This window comes from Oncorhynchus nerka, linkage group LG4 (genome assembly GCF_034236695.1).
Source record: "Oncorhynchus nerka isolate Pitt River linkage group LG4, Oner_Uvic_2.0, whole genome shotgun sequence".
NCBI classification, from domain to species: domain Eukaryota; kingdom Metazoa; phylum Chordata; class Actinopteri; order Salmoniformes; family Salmonidae; genus Oncorhynchus; species Oncorhynchus nerka.
The window spans coordinates 67,911,525-67,930,429 of NC_088399.1; the positions used below are offsets into that span (position 1 = coordinate 67,911,525).

At 41.2% G+C, this 18,905-nt stretch overlaps 1 protein-coding gene across 1 annotated transcript; it reads left to right on the top strand.

The window, feature by feature from the left end:
* Positions 1–8,630: 8,630 nt before the first annotated feature.
* Positions 8,631–18,742, top strand: LOC115128497 (translocon-associated protein subunit beta-like). Its single transcript, XM_029658370.2, has 6 exons — positions 8,631–8,735; positions 9,610–9,767; positions 10,167–10,265; positions 10,395–10,503; positions 11,108–11,185; positions 18,001–18,742. The coding sequence occupies exons 2-6, from the start codon at positions 9,610–9,612 to the stop codon at positions 18,109–18,111; spliced, it is 555 nt and encodes a 184-aa protein (XP_029514230.1). The 5' UTR covers positions 8,631–8,735; the 3' UTR covers positions 18,112–18,742.
* The last annotated feature ends 163 nt before the right edge of the window (positions 18,743–18,905 follow it).

Here is an 18,905-nt window from a genome sequence, read left to right on the forward strand (position 1 = left end):
TAGTCTATGATTTCATATTTGATAGAGCAGTCTGACTGAGCGGTGGTAGGCAGGAGCAGGCTCGTAAGAATGAATTCAAACTTTACTGCGTTTGCCAGCAGCTCTTAGCAATGCTTGAATGCACAGCGCTGTTTATGACTTCAAGCTTATCAACTCCTGAGATTAGGCTGGCAATACTAAAGTGCCTATTAGAACATCCAATAGTCAAATGTATATGAAATACAAATGGTATAGAGAGAAATAGTCGACGAGTCATAATTCCTATAATAACTACAACCTAAAACTTCTTAACTGCGAATATTGAAGAAATGGGAAAATTGAACCACCAGCTTTCATATGTTCTGAGCAAGGAACTTAAATGTTAGCTTTTTTACATGGCACATATTGCACTTTTACTTTCTTCTCCAACACTGTGTTTTTGCATTATTTAATCCAAATTCAGCATGTTTCCTTATTTATTTGAGACGAAATAGAGTTTATTTATGTATTATATTAAGTTCATTCAGTATTGTTGTAATTGTCATTATTATAAATATATATACAGTGGGGAGAACAAGTATTTGATACCCTTCCGATTTTGCAGGTTTTCCAACTTACAAAGCATGTAGAGGTCTGTAATTTTTTTTATCATAGGTACACTTCAACTGTGAGAGACGGAATCTAAAACAAAAATCCAGAAAATCACATTTGTATGATTTTAAGTAATTAATTTGCATTTTATTGCAAGACATTAGTATTTGATCATCTACCAACCAGTAAGAATTCCGGCTCTCACAGACCTGTTTTTTCTTTAAGAAGCCCTCCTGTTCTCCACTCATTACCTGTAATAACTGCACCTGTTTGAATTCGTTACCTGTATAAAAGACCCCCATGGGCCCCAGTGTTAAGGATCAGTGTGGCAGACGTGTTGTTGCCTACTCTTACCACCTGGGGGTGGCCCGTCAGGAAGTCCAGGATCCAGTTGCAGAGGGAGGTGTTTAGTCCCAGAGTCCTTAGCTTAGTGATGAGTTTCGTGGGCACTATGGTGTTGAACGCTGAGCTGTAGTCGATGAACAGCATTTCACATAGGTGTTCCTTTTGTCCAGGTGGGAAAGGGCGGTGTAGCGTGCAATTGAGATTGCGTCATCTGTGGATCAGTTGGGGCGGCTACCGATGTGAGTGCCACGGGGCGGTAATCATTTAGGCAGGTTACCTTCGCTTCCTTGGGCACAGGGACTATGGTGGTCTGCTTGAAACATGTAGGTATTACAGACTCGGTCAGGGAGAGGTTGAAAATGTCAGTGAAGACACTTGCCAGTTGGTCCACGCATGCTTTGAAGTCACGTCCTGGTAATCTGTCTGGTCCAGCGGCTTTGTGAATGTTGACCTGTTTAAAGGTTTTGTTCACATCGGCTACCGAGAGCGTTATCACACAGTCATCCAGAACAGCTGGTGCTCACGTGCATTCTGCAGTGTTGCTTGCCTCGAAGCGAGCATAAAAGGCATTTAGCTCGTCTGGTAGGCTCACATCACTGGGCAGCTCACGCCTGGGTTTCCATTTGTAGTCCGTAATAGTTTTCAAGCCCTGCCACATCCAACAAGCATTGTGTAGTAGGATTCAATCTTAATCCTGTATTGACGCTTTGCTTGTTTGATGGTTCGTCTGAGGGCATAGCAAGATTTCTTATAAGCGGATTAATCTCCCACTCCTTGAAAGCGGCAGCTCTAGACTTTAGCACAATGCGAATGTTGCCTGTAATCCATGGCATCTGGTTGGGATATGTACGTACAGTCACTGTGGGGACGACGTCATCGATGCACTTATTGATGAAGCCAATGACTGAGGTGGTCTATTCCTCAATGCCATTGGATGAATCCCGGAACATATTCCAGGCTGTGCTAGCAAAACAGTCCTGTAGTGTAGCATCTGCGTCATCTGACCACTTTCATATTGAGCGAGTCACTGGTACTTCCTGCTTTAGTTTTTGCTTGTAAGCAGGAATCAGGAGGATAAAATTGTGGTCAGATTTGCCAAATGGAGGGCGGGGGAGAGCTTTGTATGCATCTCTGTGTGTGGAGTAAAGGTGGTCTGGGATCCCCCCCCCGGTTGCACATGTGAAATGCAGAGTAAAAATTTGGTAAAGCTGATTGAAGTTTGCCTGCATCAAAGTCCCTTGCCACTATGAGTGCCGCTTCTGGGTGAGCATTTTCTTCTTCGCTTATGGCCTTATAGAGTTGGTTGAGAGCAATCTTAGTGCCAGCTTCGCTTTGTGATGGTAAATATACGGCTATGAATAATACAGATGAGAACTCTCTTGGTAGATAGTGTGGTCGACAACTTATCATAAGGTTCTCTACCTCAGGCGAGCAATACCTCGAGACTTATTTAATGTTAGACATCGCGCACCAGCTGTTATTGACAATAAGACACACACCCCCACCCCTCGTCTTACCAGAGGTAGTGTCTCTGTTCTGCCGGTGCATGGAAAATCCAGTCAGCTCTATATTGTCCATTTCATCGTTCAGCCACGTCTTGGTGAAACACAAGAAGTTACAGTTTTTAATGTCCCATTGGTTGGATAATCTTAACAGCAGGTCATCAATATTATTTTCTAACAATTGCACGTTAGCAAGGACAATGGAAGGATTTGGTAGTTTACTCACTCGCCTCCGGCATTTCAGAACGATCCCCGATCTGGGTCTCCTTTTCCGGCATAAAAGGCGTGGATCTGTGCCTGTTCAAGTGAAAGCAGGATATCCTTCTTGTTGGACTCGTTAAAAGAAAAAGTTATTCTAGTCCGCGGTGAGTAATCACTTTTCTGATGTCCAGAAGTTCTTTTGAGTCATAAGAGATGGTAGCAGTAACATTATGTACACAATAAGTTAAAAAATAAGTTACACAAAACGCAAAAAATTATTTACAAAATTGCACAATTGTTTGGGTGAATGTAAAACGTGAGCCATCTTCTTCGGCGCCATTTTAAATCTCATGAAGGTGGCACGCCAGTCTTTCGTGTGAGCAAATTTTGTCATTAAACTTTGTTATCAAAGTCTGGCATTCTCTGGATTTATGTTGCTTTCAAGACAAAAACAAGGTCGAATCATGACATCAGTGATCTTCAGGTTGGATCTCTAGACCGAGGCCTGAGTTTGCGACTTGGAATTCCAAGATGGCTGACCTTTATAAATGTATTTTCCCAGATGGAGCTGTTTTTTTTTAGTTTACAGTTGCCTTGAACTGACTGAAGTCTGAGATTTCCCAGTTCCAATTTTCCAGTTATTTGAGCACAGCAGAAGTCATGCTGAATTGACAGCAGGGCCAATGTATTCAACCGTTTCTGGCCCATGGTGTTGCGTGTGAATGTTTATCCTTTTAAGCTTGGAAAAGAGATCCTTAAAACTAGACATGGACCACACACCCTCTCCACCAAATAGCAGGCAGGGAAAGTAAAATAGTGATTGCTTTGCAGCACTTGAAGTTAGCCATTGATTCCTTCCAAACTACTCTTTGTTGAATTTGCGATTTTCAACTTGATGTGTAATGTTTACGGCCAATGGCTGATGAGCACGTTTAATCTATAGTTTATTTTCATATGGCAAGGATTGAAAAGGATTTGCCAGTAGATTGTTGACGTGATCCATGATGATGATGTGATTTGACATCATTTTATATGTGGCCAATAACCTTGAGCCTTCTTGGATGGGCACTTCTAATGTAAATATATGGCAACACCCAAGGGGGCTTGGACTTTCTAGCTCTCCCTGTAGATTTTGCCATGACATAGTGTACCCATGAGTGTCAGAACACTGAGCCAATCACGGTGCACCTAGAGAAGATTACCAACCCCTACTCTCTGTATTTTTCGCTGGCTGCCCCTCCACCACAGAAAGCACTGAGCTAGGCTTAAACACCTGCATTTTGGAGCTGCCTTACTCAAGAAAGAAAAAAAGAGACCATGTTTGTATGCAGCTTTATTAACTCAATAAACATTTTTTACATTGTTTGCAAACTGATATGTGACATGTATTAATGTCAAAATAACATGGAAAACAGGCAACAATATTATTTATTTTTATGTATACAGTGCATTCAGATAGTATACAGACCCCTTCCCCTTTTCCACATTTTGTTACATTACGCTACAGCCTTATTCTAAAATTGATTAAATAAAGGTTTTTCCTCATTAATTTACAGACATTACTCCAGAATGACAAAGCCCCCCACCCAAATAATAAATGAATAAACTCAGTTGAGGTCTCAACTAACTAACAAATACCATGTAATTTATTATTTTTGTTCTAGGTAAGCTATCTAGCCAGCTATCTAAACCTTATCATAATCATGGCCGAATTAACAACAAGGCACACAGGGCACATGCCCAGTCCTCTAGGGGGCCCTCATTGATTTTGTTAGTCACTCTTACTCAGATATCTGAGTGAGAAATTAGCTGGAAATTAGCTTTAAAATGGCAACATTTTCTCTTCACCCTATGGCAAAATGTGTATAATTGCAGGAAATTAGCAGAAAACTGCATAAGTTTTTCTCCACCCCATTAAATGAGCAGAATTGCAGAAAATTAGCAGAATTGCATGAAATTAGTATTTAAATTGTTAAATGATCTCTCCACCTCATGGCAAAATGTGTAAAATTTCAGAATTTCAAAAATGTTCTACTCATGACAAAATGTGTGACAAATGACAAAATGGAAATTTCATACTTCATAATTGCATTTTCTTCTCCGCCACCAAGAGGGGGGCCACTCAAACGTTTTCCCTGTGACTATGCAACTTAGATATTTTAACTAATTCCCACCCCGCAGGTCAAGCACACAGTACAATTATGATAAAAATATAAAAATATGAAATATTTTATATTAAGTATTTCCTTGTCAACAAAAGTGTATGAAATAAGGCTTGAAATGACTTATATGCTTTCTACATCCAGTATAATCCAATTATAAAATGACTAACCATAAGTTTTCACCTTCCTTATAACTGTAAAATACATATTTGTATGTTTAATGTTAAAAGAAAATGTGCATATTTTGTCAAGGTCTTTCTTGATCAAAACGTCTGCCTCCATCCCTGTGAACTTCTCACAGAGCTCTAGCTGGTCTATGAATTATTTTTAATTAATTTGTATTATTTGATTGCCGACTGTGCTACCATGATGAAACCACTCTCTCCTGCTGCGCTACAATATAACAATTGAAGGCATGTGCTTTGTCAGTTTGCTATGACATGGAGTTCAGCCAGGAGTCGATGGACAGTCAGAAGAGCAAATTAAATTGTAGGAGAGACATCCCAGCTTCAAGTGGTTTTAGATTTCACATCCTACGTCACACAGGCACATAAAATATACTCTGTGCCCTTGGGAACCTGGGCTATTGCTCAATGCAAGACATTTCGATCTACAGTGTCAACGGATAAATTAAGTGGAAATGTTGGTCGGAACCGGTACCAGAACCACGCAGGCCCCCTAAACAGGGGACTTTACATGTAAGAGGTGTTAAGGAAGTCTGGAGGTTTTGCATGCCTTAGTAAGAATAACTCATTATAAGCTGTAGACCATACTATTTACCAAGAGTTTTCATCTATATTTTTCGTAGCTGTCTATTTACTACCACAAACCAATGCTGGCAATGACTGCACTCAACAAGCTGTATAGGGCCGAAAGTAAACAAGAAAATGCTCATCCAGAGGTGTTGCTCCTAGTGGCCGGTGATTTTAATATAGGAAAACTGAAATCCATTTGACCTAATTTCTACCATCATGTCACCTGTGCAACTAGGGGGAAAAAACTCTAGATCACCTTTACTCCACACACAGACGCATACAAAGCTCTCCCGCACCCTCCATTTGGTAAACCTGACCATAACTTTATCCTCCCGATTCCTGCTTACAGGCCAAAACTCAAACAGGAAGTACCAGTGAGGGACTCAATACGGAAGTGGTCCGATGAAGCGTATGCTAGGCTACAGGACTGTTTTGCTAGGACAGACTGGAAAATGTTTCCGGACTCATCCGAAGGCATTGAGGAGTTTAACACATCAGTCACTGGCTTCCTTAATAAATTATTGTATTGACAATGTTGTACCCACAGTGGCCACAATCAGAAGTGATTGATTTCAGGCAACATCCGCACTGAGCTAAAGGCTAGAGCTGCGGCTTTCAAAGCACAGAACACTAACCCGGATGCTTATAAGAAATCCCACGACGCCCTCCGACGAACCATCAAACAGCAAAGTGTCAATACAGGACTAAGACTGGCTCCGGAGAGCGTCATCACAGATTCAATGTGAGTAAGACCTTTAAACAAGTTAACATTGACAAGGCAGCAGGGTCATACGTATTACCAGGACGCGTACTCAGAGCAGCTGCCAAGAGTCTTCACTGACATTTTCATGCTCTCCCTGACCCTGTCTGTAATACCCACATGTTTCAAGCAGACCACCATATTCCCTGGGCCCAAGAACGCCAACATAATCAGTCTAAATTACTATCACCACAAGGCACTTGCATCTGTAGTCATGAAATGCTTTTAAAGGCTGCTCATAGCTCACATCAACACCATCATCCCAGAAACCCTGGACCCACTCCAATTCGCATACCGCCCCAACAGATCCACAGATTACGCAATCTCGATTGCACTCCACACTGCCCCCTCCCACCTGGAAAGATGAACACCTACATAAAAGTGAAACATTTTTAGAAGCATTAGACCAGAAGCTTGATACTGTTTGACGTCTACGTTTGAACATTAGTCATGAAGAGAACATTTTTGGAGCTTACACTTAATGACTAATGTTCAAACCTAGAAGTCATACAGTATCAAGGTTCTGGTCTAATGCTTCTAAAAATGTTAGGCATAATCGTGTTCATGGAGCTCTCAACTAGCCTTGACTACAGCTCAGCATTCAACACCATAGTGCCCTCCAAGCTCATCATTAAGCTAAGGACCATGAGACTGAACACCTCCCTCTGAAACTGGTTCCTGGATTCCTGATGGGACACCCACAGGTGGTGAGGATTAGCAACAACACTTCCGCCACACTGACCAACAACAAGGTGGCCCCTCAGGGGTGCGTGCTCAGTCCCCTCTCGTACTCCCTGTTCACTCATGACTGCATGGCCAGGCACGACTCCAACACCATCATTAAGTTTGCCAATGGCACAACAGTGGTAGGCCTGATCACCGACAACAATAAGACATCCTATAGGGAGGAGGTCAGAGTCCTGCACTGTGGTGCCAAAGGAGATTATTGTGGACTACAGGAAAAGGAGGACTGATCACGCCCCCCATTCTCATCGATGGGGCTGTAGTGGAGCAGGTTGAGAGCTTCAAGTTCCTTGGTGTCCACATCACCAACAAACTATCATGGTCCAAACACACCAAGACAGTCGTGAAGAGGGCACGACAAACCCTATTCCCCCTCTGGAGACTAAAAAGATTTGGCATGGGTCCTCAGATCCTCAAAAATGTCTACAGCTGCACCATCAAGAACATCCTGACTGGTTGCATCACTGCCTTGTATGACAACTACTCGGCCTCCAACCGCAAGGCACTACAGAGGGTAGTGCGTATGGCCCAGTACATCACTGGGGCCAAGCTTCAAAGGAAGGCCCTAAAAATTGTCAAAGGCTCCAGCCACCCTAGTCATAGACTGTCACTTGTCACAACACAACTGATTGGCTAAAATGCATTAAGAAGGAAAGAAATTCCAGAAATTAACTTTTAAGAAGGCACACCTGTTAATTGAAATGCATTCCATGAAGCTGGTTGAGAGAATGACAAGAGTGTGCAAAGCTGTCATCAAGACTATTTGAAGAATGTCAAATATATTTTAATTTGTAGAATACTTTTTTGGATACTACATGATTCCATATGTGTAATTTCATAGTTTTGATGTCTTCACTATTATTCTACAATGTAGAAAATAGTAAAACAAATAAAGAAAAACTCTTGAATGAGTAGGTGTTCTGAAACTTTGGACCGGTAGAGAGAGAGAGAGAGAGAGAGAGAGAGAGAGAGAGAGTGTGTGTGTGTGTATATATATATATATATATATATATATATATATATTTTTTTTTTACTTATCTATTTTTCTTAACTGCATTGTTGTTAAGGGCTTGTAAATAAGCATTTCACTGTAAGGTCTACACCTATTGTATTCAGCGCATGTGACAAATTACATTTGATTTGAACAGTGGTTAAAAATAAGTGGCAAGTGTAGTGGAACAGGAAGAGTAAGGGAAGAAACCTGTATAAAATACAGGAATAGGTGGGGGCAGGGAGGTCCTCAGACAGAGAGAAGGGAAGAAAGTGTAGTTACAAGGCTGAGACTGGGACACAAGGCTAAATAGTACATTGAAAGTGATGGGGAAACATCTGACTGGGAGGTGTGGTCATTGTCAGGAGGAGATGGAGACAGTGGAACATCTTCTATTTCAGTCCCAGAAATATGTGAGAGAAATTGAGAGATTGTTTTTCGATTTGAGGAGTAATGGGGTTGAAGAGACAGGATTAAGTGAACTGCTGGGGAAATCTTCAGGGTATGTGCTATTTAATTATGTATTTCGTTTCTTTAAGGGAGGCGAGATTATTGGGAAGGATTTAGACCTTCACTGTCTCTGGACGAAACTCCAGTCCAGTTGGTGGCGGTAATAATGCGCCTTAAAATTGGTTGCCCACCGCCAAATGAAAATCCACAGAAGAAGAAACGTTCTTTCCTTGCTGATTTGTGACACGAAAGAAGGTAAGACTGCTTTATCTATTGTGGTTTGTAGCGTTTTATCTTCTGTTAGTATCAAACAGACTGAGGAAATCACGCGTTTTATTGCCTTGTCAACGATTCGCGTATTATTTTTAAATCTACATTTTGCAAGTTGGCTACAATCTTGACTGTCAGTCGTCTTCCCAGTTTTTAGCCAAGTACACGTAAGCGTAAGCTTGGGGGCTAAGTGCTTGCTAGCTAACGTTAGTTAGCTACTGTATCTAGCTGTTAACGTTAATTAACTGGCATCTTCTCGTAATGTTACTTTTTTCAGACTGGTTAACATTGTTTGGCAGAATGGTTGACCATGTATTTTTAAAGTCAGTTCAAGCTAGATAACGAGTCTTTTATTTGAACATCTGGTCTCAATGTAGTTACTGTAGTCAGATAAGGTTACATAGGTCCCTAGCCATGCTAGAATAAATCCCACAGCGTTTAGCTCAAAGTTGGCAACATGTACACGTATGCTTTCTTTGAGTGAGTTATATTTGTTTTTATCAAGATTATGGTAGATTGGCCTATAATCTATATTAACGTCACTAGCTAACGATAAGTAGATGTATTGAATTATCCATTACTATAGTACCACGTTGAGAACGGTATAGTTTTGTCTGCCGCTTTGGCCAAGAATGGCATCGGTAACGTTATCGTCACATAGATAGCTAGTTGGCACTTCGTTTTTGCTTGACACAAAGTGAATGAGTTTGTCAATATTTACAATTATAACCTAAGGAATATACACATTTTTCTTAATATTCATAATTTTGTCTTGGATCAAAGATGCATTGAGTAAACTGAAATACACACGCTACTATTCTACAATGAAAAGTCACTTGAGTTTTCTACTATGTTGCAGATGAGGGTCCTGTACGTTTTTGCTCTACTGGCTCTACTGGGTCAGGGGACAGGAGAAGAGGGGGCTCGTCTGTTGGCTTCCAAGTCCCTCTTGAACCGTTATGCTGTTGAAGGCCGTGACCTCACACTGCAGTACAACATCTACAACGTTGGAACCAGGTATTGGACAACATCATCCATCTCTCCCTAGCCTATGTCAAATAATACCTGATATTACACTAGTCTTGAATGGCTTCATATCCTTCAAAAGCAATGATCTGAAATGATTGCTACAACACTGCATGGATTATGGTGGAAACACATCCATTCTAGTTTCAGTCATTGTTTGTGAAGAAAAGGAAACTGAAAATGTTAATTGAAACACAGCCTCAGGGGCATTGATGGAAGCCCCACATTATGGAAAAACTACATTGTGTGTTAAGCTGTGCCAATACAAGGCATTGAATGTCAGTCTGTGCTGAAAAGAAATGTATTGGGTTATTCGTTTAGTCCCAATTCTGTACCCTTATCCCGACATGTGGTCTCAAAATCCGCCTTAACTCAATCTCCGCTCCACAGCGCTGCCCTAGAGGTCGAGCTGTCCGATGACTCCTTTCCACCTGAGGATTTTGGCATCGTCTCTGGGATGCTGAATGTGAAATGGGACCGGATCGCCCCGTATCCTTTAGACACAATCCTAAGATGTGTTTCAGCCGTGTCCATATGGCTCCAAAGCGCCGATCTTTTTCAATGATGCCTGCGTTGTACCCTGAAGTCTTCTCTAGTTTGTACCTTAACCCTACCCAGTGCCAGCAATGTCTCTCATACTGTGGTACTGCGCCCCCTGAAGGCCGGATACTTCAACTTCACCTCTGCTTCTGTCAGCTACCTGGCTCAGGAGGGAGGACATGTCGTGGTAAGGGAGAGTAGAATCGTTTATGGAGATCAGGGCCTGTAGTCATAAAGCGTAGTAGGAATACTAATCTAGGATTTGTTTTCCCCATTTATGTCATAATGAATAAGATTGCATGGATGTGGACTTTATCCTCAATCAGCACTCCTATATTGAGCTGCTTTTTAAATATGGGCCCAGACCTGGGTTCAAATACTATTTGAAACCTTTCAAATACTTTGTTTGCTTAAGCAGTGGCATGTGGTCAGGGTTTGAACTTTTTGTGCTTTTGTATTGGTTCCATTGCAACAGGTGTGCTCAATCAAGCAGAGCTGAATTATTTGAACTCAGGTCTGATGCAGACTCACTCTTTTCTCTGCTGCTCTCTCCAGTCTGGAACCTTTCCTCTGCTACATTAACGGGTAGAATGTAGCCTAACACAGTTGCCTACTATTAGGCTGGTGTTGATTTACTGGGGAAAAAAATAGTTTTTATGCAATTGCACACTTCCTGTTATTGATTTCAAGTCATTGGAAACTCCCTCTAGTCAATTGAACTAGAGACTGATGCAGAGTAGTGATGTTCATGACCTTTTGTGGAAATTAAAACTTTTGTCTCCTTCCTGCAGGTTGGCTACACCAGCGCCCCCGGACAGGGTGGGATCTTGGCTCAGAGGGAGTTTGACAGGCGTTTCTCCCCCCACTATGTAAATCATTTGTCCTTTCAAACCATTGGCATGGTTATAGTAGACTTCTCTCAAAGACCTCTTACAAAACTACCAGTCAAAAGTTTGGACACACCTATTCATTCAAGGGTTTTTCTTTATTTGTACTATTTTCTGCATTGTAGAATAATAGTAAAGACATCAACTATGAAATAACACGCATGGTATCTTGTAGTAACACAAAGAGTTAAACAAATCAAAATAGATTTTATATTTGAGGTTCTTAGAAGTAGACACCTTTTGCCTTGATGACAGCTTTGCACACTTGGCATTCTCTCAACCAGCTTTTCTTTCATTCTGCGGTCCAACTCATCCCAAACCATCTCAATTGGGTTATGGTTGGGTGATTGTGGAGGCCAGGTAATCTGATGCAGCACTCATCACTCTTTGGTCAAATATCCCTTACACAGCATGGAGGTGTGTTTTGTCTTTGTTCTGTTGAAAAACAAATGGTAGTCCCACAAAACAGATGGGATGGTGTATTGCTGCAGAATGCCGTGGTAGCCATGCTGGTTAAGTGTGCCTTGACTTCTAAATAAATCACCAACAGTGTCACCAGCAAAGCACCATCACACCTCTTCCATGTTTCACGGTGGGAACCACACATGCGGTGATTATCTGTTCACCTACTCTGCTTCTCACACATTTGGACTCTTCAGACCAAAGAACAGATTTCCACTTGTCTAATGTCCATTGCTCGTGTTTCTTGGCCCAAGCAAGTCTTCTTATTGGTGTCCTTTAGTGGTTTCTTTGCAGCAATTTGACCATGAAGGCCTGATTCACGCATTCTCCTCTGAACAGTTGATGTTGAGATGTGTCTGTTACTTGAACCTTGAAGCATTTATTTGGGCTGCAATCTGAAGTGCAGTTAACTATAATGAACTTATCCTTTGCAGCAGAGGTAACTCTGGGTCTCCCATTCCTGTGGCGGTCCTCATGAGAGCCAGTTTCATCATAAAGTAATGATGGACTGTCATTTATTTTTGCTTATTTGAGCTGTTCTTGCCATAATATGGATTTGGTCTTTTACCAAATAGAGCTATCTTCTGTATACCACCCCTACCTTGTCACAACACAACTTTTGGGCCCCCGAGTCTAAGCCACTTAGAGGTCTAAGGCACTGCATCTCAGTGCTGGAGACGTCACTACAGACCCTGGTTCGATTCCTGGCTGCATCACAACCGGCTGTGATTGGGAGTCCCATAGGGTGGTGCGCAATTGGCCCAGTGTCGTCCGGGTTAGAGTTTGGCCCGGGGTAGGCCGTCATTGTAAATAAGAATTTGTTCTTAACTGATTTGCCTAGTAAAATAGAAATAGGCTCAAACACATTAAGAAGGAAAGAAATTCCACAAATTAACTTTATAACAAGGCACTAATTGAAATTCATTCCAGGTGAGTATCTCATTAAGCTGGTTAAGAGAATACCAATCGTGTGCAAAGCTGTCAAGGCAAAGGGTGGCTACTTTGAAGAATCTCCTATTTAAAATATATTTAGATTTGTTTAACACTTTTTTTCGATACTACATGATTCCATGTGTGTTATTAATAGTTGATGTCGTCACGATTATTCTACAATGTAGAAAATAGTAAAAATAAAGAAACTCATGAGTGAGTAGGTGTGTCCACATTTTTGACTGGTACTGTACATATGCATACGCATAAACAGTGCATTCGGAAAGTATTCGGACCCCTTGACCTTTTCCACATTGTTACGTTACAGCCTTGTTCTGAAATTGATTCAATTATATTTTTTTCCTCATCTATGCACAATACCCCATAATGACAAAGCGAAACAGGTTTTCAGATTTTTGCAAAAGTATTAAAAATAAACCTTTTATTTACAAATATTCAGACCTTTTGCTATAAGACTAGAAATTGAGCTCCGGTGCATCCTGTTTCCATTGATCATCTTTGAGATTTTAGATTTTACTACAACTTGATTGGAGTCCACCTGTGGTACATTTTGTTGATTGGACATGATTTGGAAAGGTACACACCTGTCTATATAAGGTCCCACAGTTGACAGTGCATGTCAGAGCAAAAACCAAGCCGTGAGGTTGAAGGTGTTGTCCGTAGAGCTCCGAGACAGGATTGTGTCTAGGCACAGATCTGGGGAAGGGTACCAAAATATTTCTGCAGCATTGAAGGGCCCCAAGAACACTGTAGCCTCCATCTTTTTTTAAATGGAAGTAGTTTGGAACTACCAAGACTACCTTGAGCTGGCCAAACTGCGCAATTGTGGAAGAAGGGCCTTGGTCAGGGAGCTGACCAAGAATCCTATGGTTCCTCTGACAGAGCTCCAGAGTTTCTTTGGCGATGGGAGAACCTTCCAGAAGGACATCCATCTCTGCAGCACTCCACCAATCAGGTATTTATGGTATAGTGGCCAGACGAAAGCCACTCAGTAAAAAGCACACGACAGCCAGCTTGCTGGCCAAAAGGCATCTGAAGAACTCTGATTCTCAGGTCTAATGAAACCAAGATTGAACTCGTTGGCTTGAATGCCAAGCATCACGTCTGGAGGAAACCTGGCACCATCCCCATGGTGAACCATGGTGGTGACAGCATAATGTTGGGATGTTTTTCAGGGCAGGGACTGGCAGACTTGGCAGGGTTGAGGTAAAGATGAATGGAGCGAAGTACAAAGAGATCCTTGATGAAAACCAGAGCACTCAGGATCTTAGACTGGGGCAAAGTTTCACCTTCCAAAAGGACAATGGCCCTAAGCACACAGCCAACACAACGCAGGAGTGGCTTCAGGACAAGTCTCAATGACCTTGAGTGGCCCAGCCAGAGCCCGTCCTTGAACCCGATCGAACATCTCTGGAGAGACCGGAAAATAGCTGTGCAGCGATGCTCTCCATCCAACCTGACAGAGCTTGAGAGGATTTGCAGAAAAGATTGGTAGAAACTCACCAAATACAGGTGTGCCAAGTTTGTTGCGTCATACCCAACAAGCCTTGAGGCTTCCAAAGGTGCTTCAACAAAGTACTGTGTAAACTAAAGGGTCTGAATACTTAAGTAAATGTGATATCAGTTTCTTTATTGGTAATACGTTTACAAAAATGTCTAAACCTGTTTTTGCTTTGTCATTATGGGGTATTGTGGGTAGATTGATGAGGAAAAACAATTTAATGCATTTTAGAATAAGTCTGTAATAGAGGTCGACCGATTATGATTTTTCAACGCTGATACCGATTTTATTGGAGGACCAAAAAAGCCAATACCAATTAATTGGATGATTTATAATTTTAAAAAATAATAATAATTTTAAAAAATATAATATTTATTTGTAATGACAATTACAACAATACTGAATGAACACTTATTTTAACTTAATTTAATACATCAATAAATTAAATTTCTCCTCAAATAAATAATGAAACGTGTTCAATTTGGTTTAAATAATGCAAAAACAAAGTGTTGGAGAAGAGAGTAAAAGTGCAATTTGTGCTATGTAAGAAAGCTAACGTTTCAGTTCCTTGTTCAGAACATGAGAACATATGAAAGCTGGTGGTTCCTTTTAACATGAGTCTTCAATATTCCCAGGTAAGAAGTTTTAGGTTGTAGTTATTCTAGGAATTATAGAACTATTTCCCTCTACCATTTGTATTTCATTAACCTTTGACTATTGGATGTTCTTATAGGCACTTTAGTATTGCCAGTGTAACAGTATAGCTTCCGTCCCTCTCCTCGCTCCTCTCGGCTCGAACCAGGAACACAACGACAACAGCCACCCTCGAAGCAGCGTTACCCATGCAGAGCAAGGGGAACAACCACTCCAAGGCTCAGAGCGAGTGACGTTTGAAACGATATTAGCTCACGCTAACTAGCTAGCCATTTCACTTCGGTTACACCAGCCTCATCTCGGGAGTTGATAGGCTTGAAGTCACAAACAGCGCATGCTTGACACACAACGAAGAGCTGCTGGCAAAATGCCCGAAAGTGCTGTTTGAATGAATGTTTACCAGCCTACTTCTGCCTACCACCTCTGTCAGATACTTAGATGCTTGTATGCTCAGTCAGATTATATGCAACGCAGGACACGCTAGATAATATCTAATAATATCATCAACCATGTGTAGTTAACTAGTGATTATGGTTGATTGTTTTTTATAAGATAAGTTTAACTAGCTAGCAACTTACCTTGGCTTACTGCATTCGCGTAACAGGCAGTCTCCTTGTGGAGTGCAACGAGAGAGGCAGGTCGTTATTGCGGTGGACTAGTTAACTGTAAGGCTGCGAGATTGGATCCCCCGAGCTGACAAGGTGAAAATCTGTCGTTCTGCCCCTGAACGAGGCAGTTAACCCACCGTTCCTAGGCCGTCATTGAAAATAAGAATGTGTTCTTAACTGACTTGCCTAGTTAAATAAAGATTAAATAAAGGTTTTTAAAAAATCAGTGTCCAAAAATACAATTTTCCAATTGTTATGAACTTGAAATCGGCCCTAATTAATCGGCCACTCTGATAAATCGGTCGACTTCTAGTCTGTAATGTAACAATGTGGAAAAAGTCTAGGGGTCCGACTACTTAACGAAGCCACTGTATATGGACAGTTTTTAACTTGATGCCCTCCGGGCTGATTTCCTGGACCCAGATTAAGTTTACTCATAGTCAATTTTCCCTCATTTTTTTCCGGCACTGAGCCAATCTCAAGTCTGCTGAGCTCTAACTTGAACATTGTGAAAATTCTGTGCAACATCCAGCGCGTGTTTACTGTGAACACTGAGGCTGTACCCACTTTAAGTTAAAGTTTCAGATGGTGGTCAAGTAGGCTACTGTGGCTATTTAACCATAATATAGGCCTACCATCAAAAACAATGGAGAAAATGCATCTCATAACTTTTTAACATTGACATAGCTGTTCTATCATTCAGCCTACAGTAGGAGTTTTTAGAACATGCGGAGCTTGACATTAACCACTTTATCCGCTTGTCCTTCAGACAAGGTGACTGAAAATGTTGTGGTGTTTGATGCAAAAAAAACACTTTACAAAATAAAATGCATTGTTATTCCCATACATTATGACAGAGAATCAGACATTGTGATACCCTCTGCCTATTGGCTACTTAGGTTATTCAAGCCTGTCTCAATATACAACACTGCCCCTTTTAAGTAAAAAAAAAAGAAGCTATTTTTCCTAACTCTCTTTTCAAAGATGTTTAGAAATGTACATGTTTTGTTCTCTTGTAGGAAGCAATCACTCCCTTTATTGCTGACTACAAATGATCTATAACTGGGCAAATAACTTACTAACTAGCAAAGGATATGAACAAATGTGCACACATTGCTACATGCAGCGTTCTCTTTGATTGCGAAACAAGAGCATTATTCACGACCACTCATGCTGTAAAGGCAGTCCATTTTAAAGGGAATGGCACAGATCCATATGGCAATGGTCTATTTGCATATAGACCTGCTGCCGCTCTGATTGGCTATGCCACACCGGTCTGTGTGGAGTACAACACAGACCGGGCTGAGTCTAATGTGTCAGTGTAATAGAATCCTATTCCGATGCGTTCTGCCTACAACAAAGTCTCTTGCATAGTTTGTTTCGGTATGTTGCATTGAAAGTGGCTAATATTGCAGTGATTCGATCACAATTCCCACAGTAAAGGGAAATGTTGATATTGTTAACTAAGGGGGAAAACTCTGAACTGAACTTTCTAATCTCATGCTTCTCTGCGCAGGTTTATATTTCTTCTACGCGGCAGTTCCGGGGAGTTTAGAGGGAACATGGCTAATAGTCTTAATGGCATACTCAATGGAGATCCTTTTATTGAAAGTTCTTTTTAGTGTAGAAATGGGCTCAGTCTGAGTCCAGGAAACTAGCCCTTTGTCCTTATATTTCCATTTATTTGAATATTACTTAAATACCTGCAGTCAACTTGTGCAATATGTTAGATGAAGAATGGTGCCTTTATTTCGCCTGACACATTATGAAGTTTAAATTAGTCCCCAGTCAGTGGTCACGTGGTGTTTGTTTACGAGAGACCGGAGCCTTGTGAGTCGCTCACTGTTATGCAGCAGGGGGATCTACTCACAGTATGGAATTCACAACTAAATGTTTCCTGTCTAGAAATCTTAACTAAAATCTAAAATGTGATAAATGGTCTGCAGTTGTGCATATGGTTTGCTAATTTAGTAGCTAGTTGACTAAGTTGTTAGCAAGGGAATGCTTGATTTTTGAAGAAGCTAACAGCAGAGAATCCCGTCCTGGATCAAGAGCCTTGCTGGCTAATATTTGTTTTGTTCGTGCAGGAAACTGAGTAGCATTTTTGAGTTTACTTGTATTGTTTGGGTCAAACTACTTTATGTTCACAATGTGCTCGTTAGCATTCTCTGGGATTTTACATGCACTTGTTACTCTGTAATCCGAAGGTTAGCAATGCTATTAGTAGTATTTGAAAACAGCTCAACCTTGTGTTCAATGCCAGTATTTCCGAATATCCCAGTATGACAATCAGGATACTGCCCAAGCCAGCCCTCTCTTCAATTGATGGGACACATGAAAATAACTGTCAGGGCCTCTGTTTACTAACGAGTTAGCAGCCATCCTAAACAAACTAGACTGCAAACAACCATGGTTAATTTGGTTTTATTCTCCACTGTCCATTTTGTATACAATTTAAATAGAACCCCACTTCAGTAGGGTTTTGTAACAAAACCCTTTTGATGGACGAGTTCTAGAAGTATCTCCCTGTTTTCTTGCTAAATTTGACCTAGGCCTTTTTAATTGGCTGTGACCTCCACATCACCCTCTTCCCTCACCCCCCTCTCTCATTCTCCCTCCAGCTGGACTGGGCCGCCTTCGGCGTAATGACCCTCCCCTCCATCGGCATCCCCCTGCTCCTGTGGTTCTCTAGCAAGAGGAAGTACGACTCGCCCAAGGCCAAGAAGAACTAAATACCACTCTCCACTGTGGAACTAGCAATGGCTTTTTTGGGGGGGGGGGGGGTGTTCAAGAACTTGCACCTTTTCACACTATTGTGCTGTCATAAACCGTACTGTGCTGGCTCAGATATTTTCTTGTCACTTTGTTCTTTCCAGCAACGATGCTGGATCTGCATCCAGACTAGTGCAGTACATCTCTGCTCAGTAGTGTGAAAAGGGTATTAGTAACTCAGGATGGGAGGGGTGGCCGTAATAATATACTTACCCATATTGGGGTAAAACAAAACATGTAATATGAGTGATCTGGGAAGATGTGCTTCCATGTGATTGATTGTGGGATTATGAGCTTTGTGGACTTTAGCGTTCGGTGATGGCGAGAATGAGCTAGTGGTTTCATTGCTGGTTATTCTATTCCATACACACGCACATGCATTACATACAGTACATATACAGAGGGGTGTCCAAGTCAGACTACAGCTGAATGCAAGAATGATATGAACTTTTTGCCTAATGTTTTATTTTGTAATTAATTTGTTTTGAAACCCTTAAAGTAATTTCTACAGAAAAAAAGTGAATAGTTTCCCAGGTAGTTCTGGGTGGGACTTTGTCTTGTTTGGGAAATAAACAAGCTGAGTTTTATCAAGTGAGATTCTTGTATTTTTACATATTTCTCAATCTTTGTGGGGTAGTGGGCACAAAATGGGAGCACAACTGCTGTAGATGCATTTTTGGCACACAGATTGACATTCAGGACTGTCTCTAGCCTCTTGTGTTAAATAGAACATATAACTTGATCAGTTGATTTA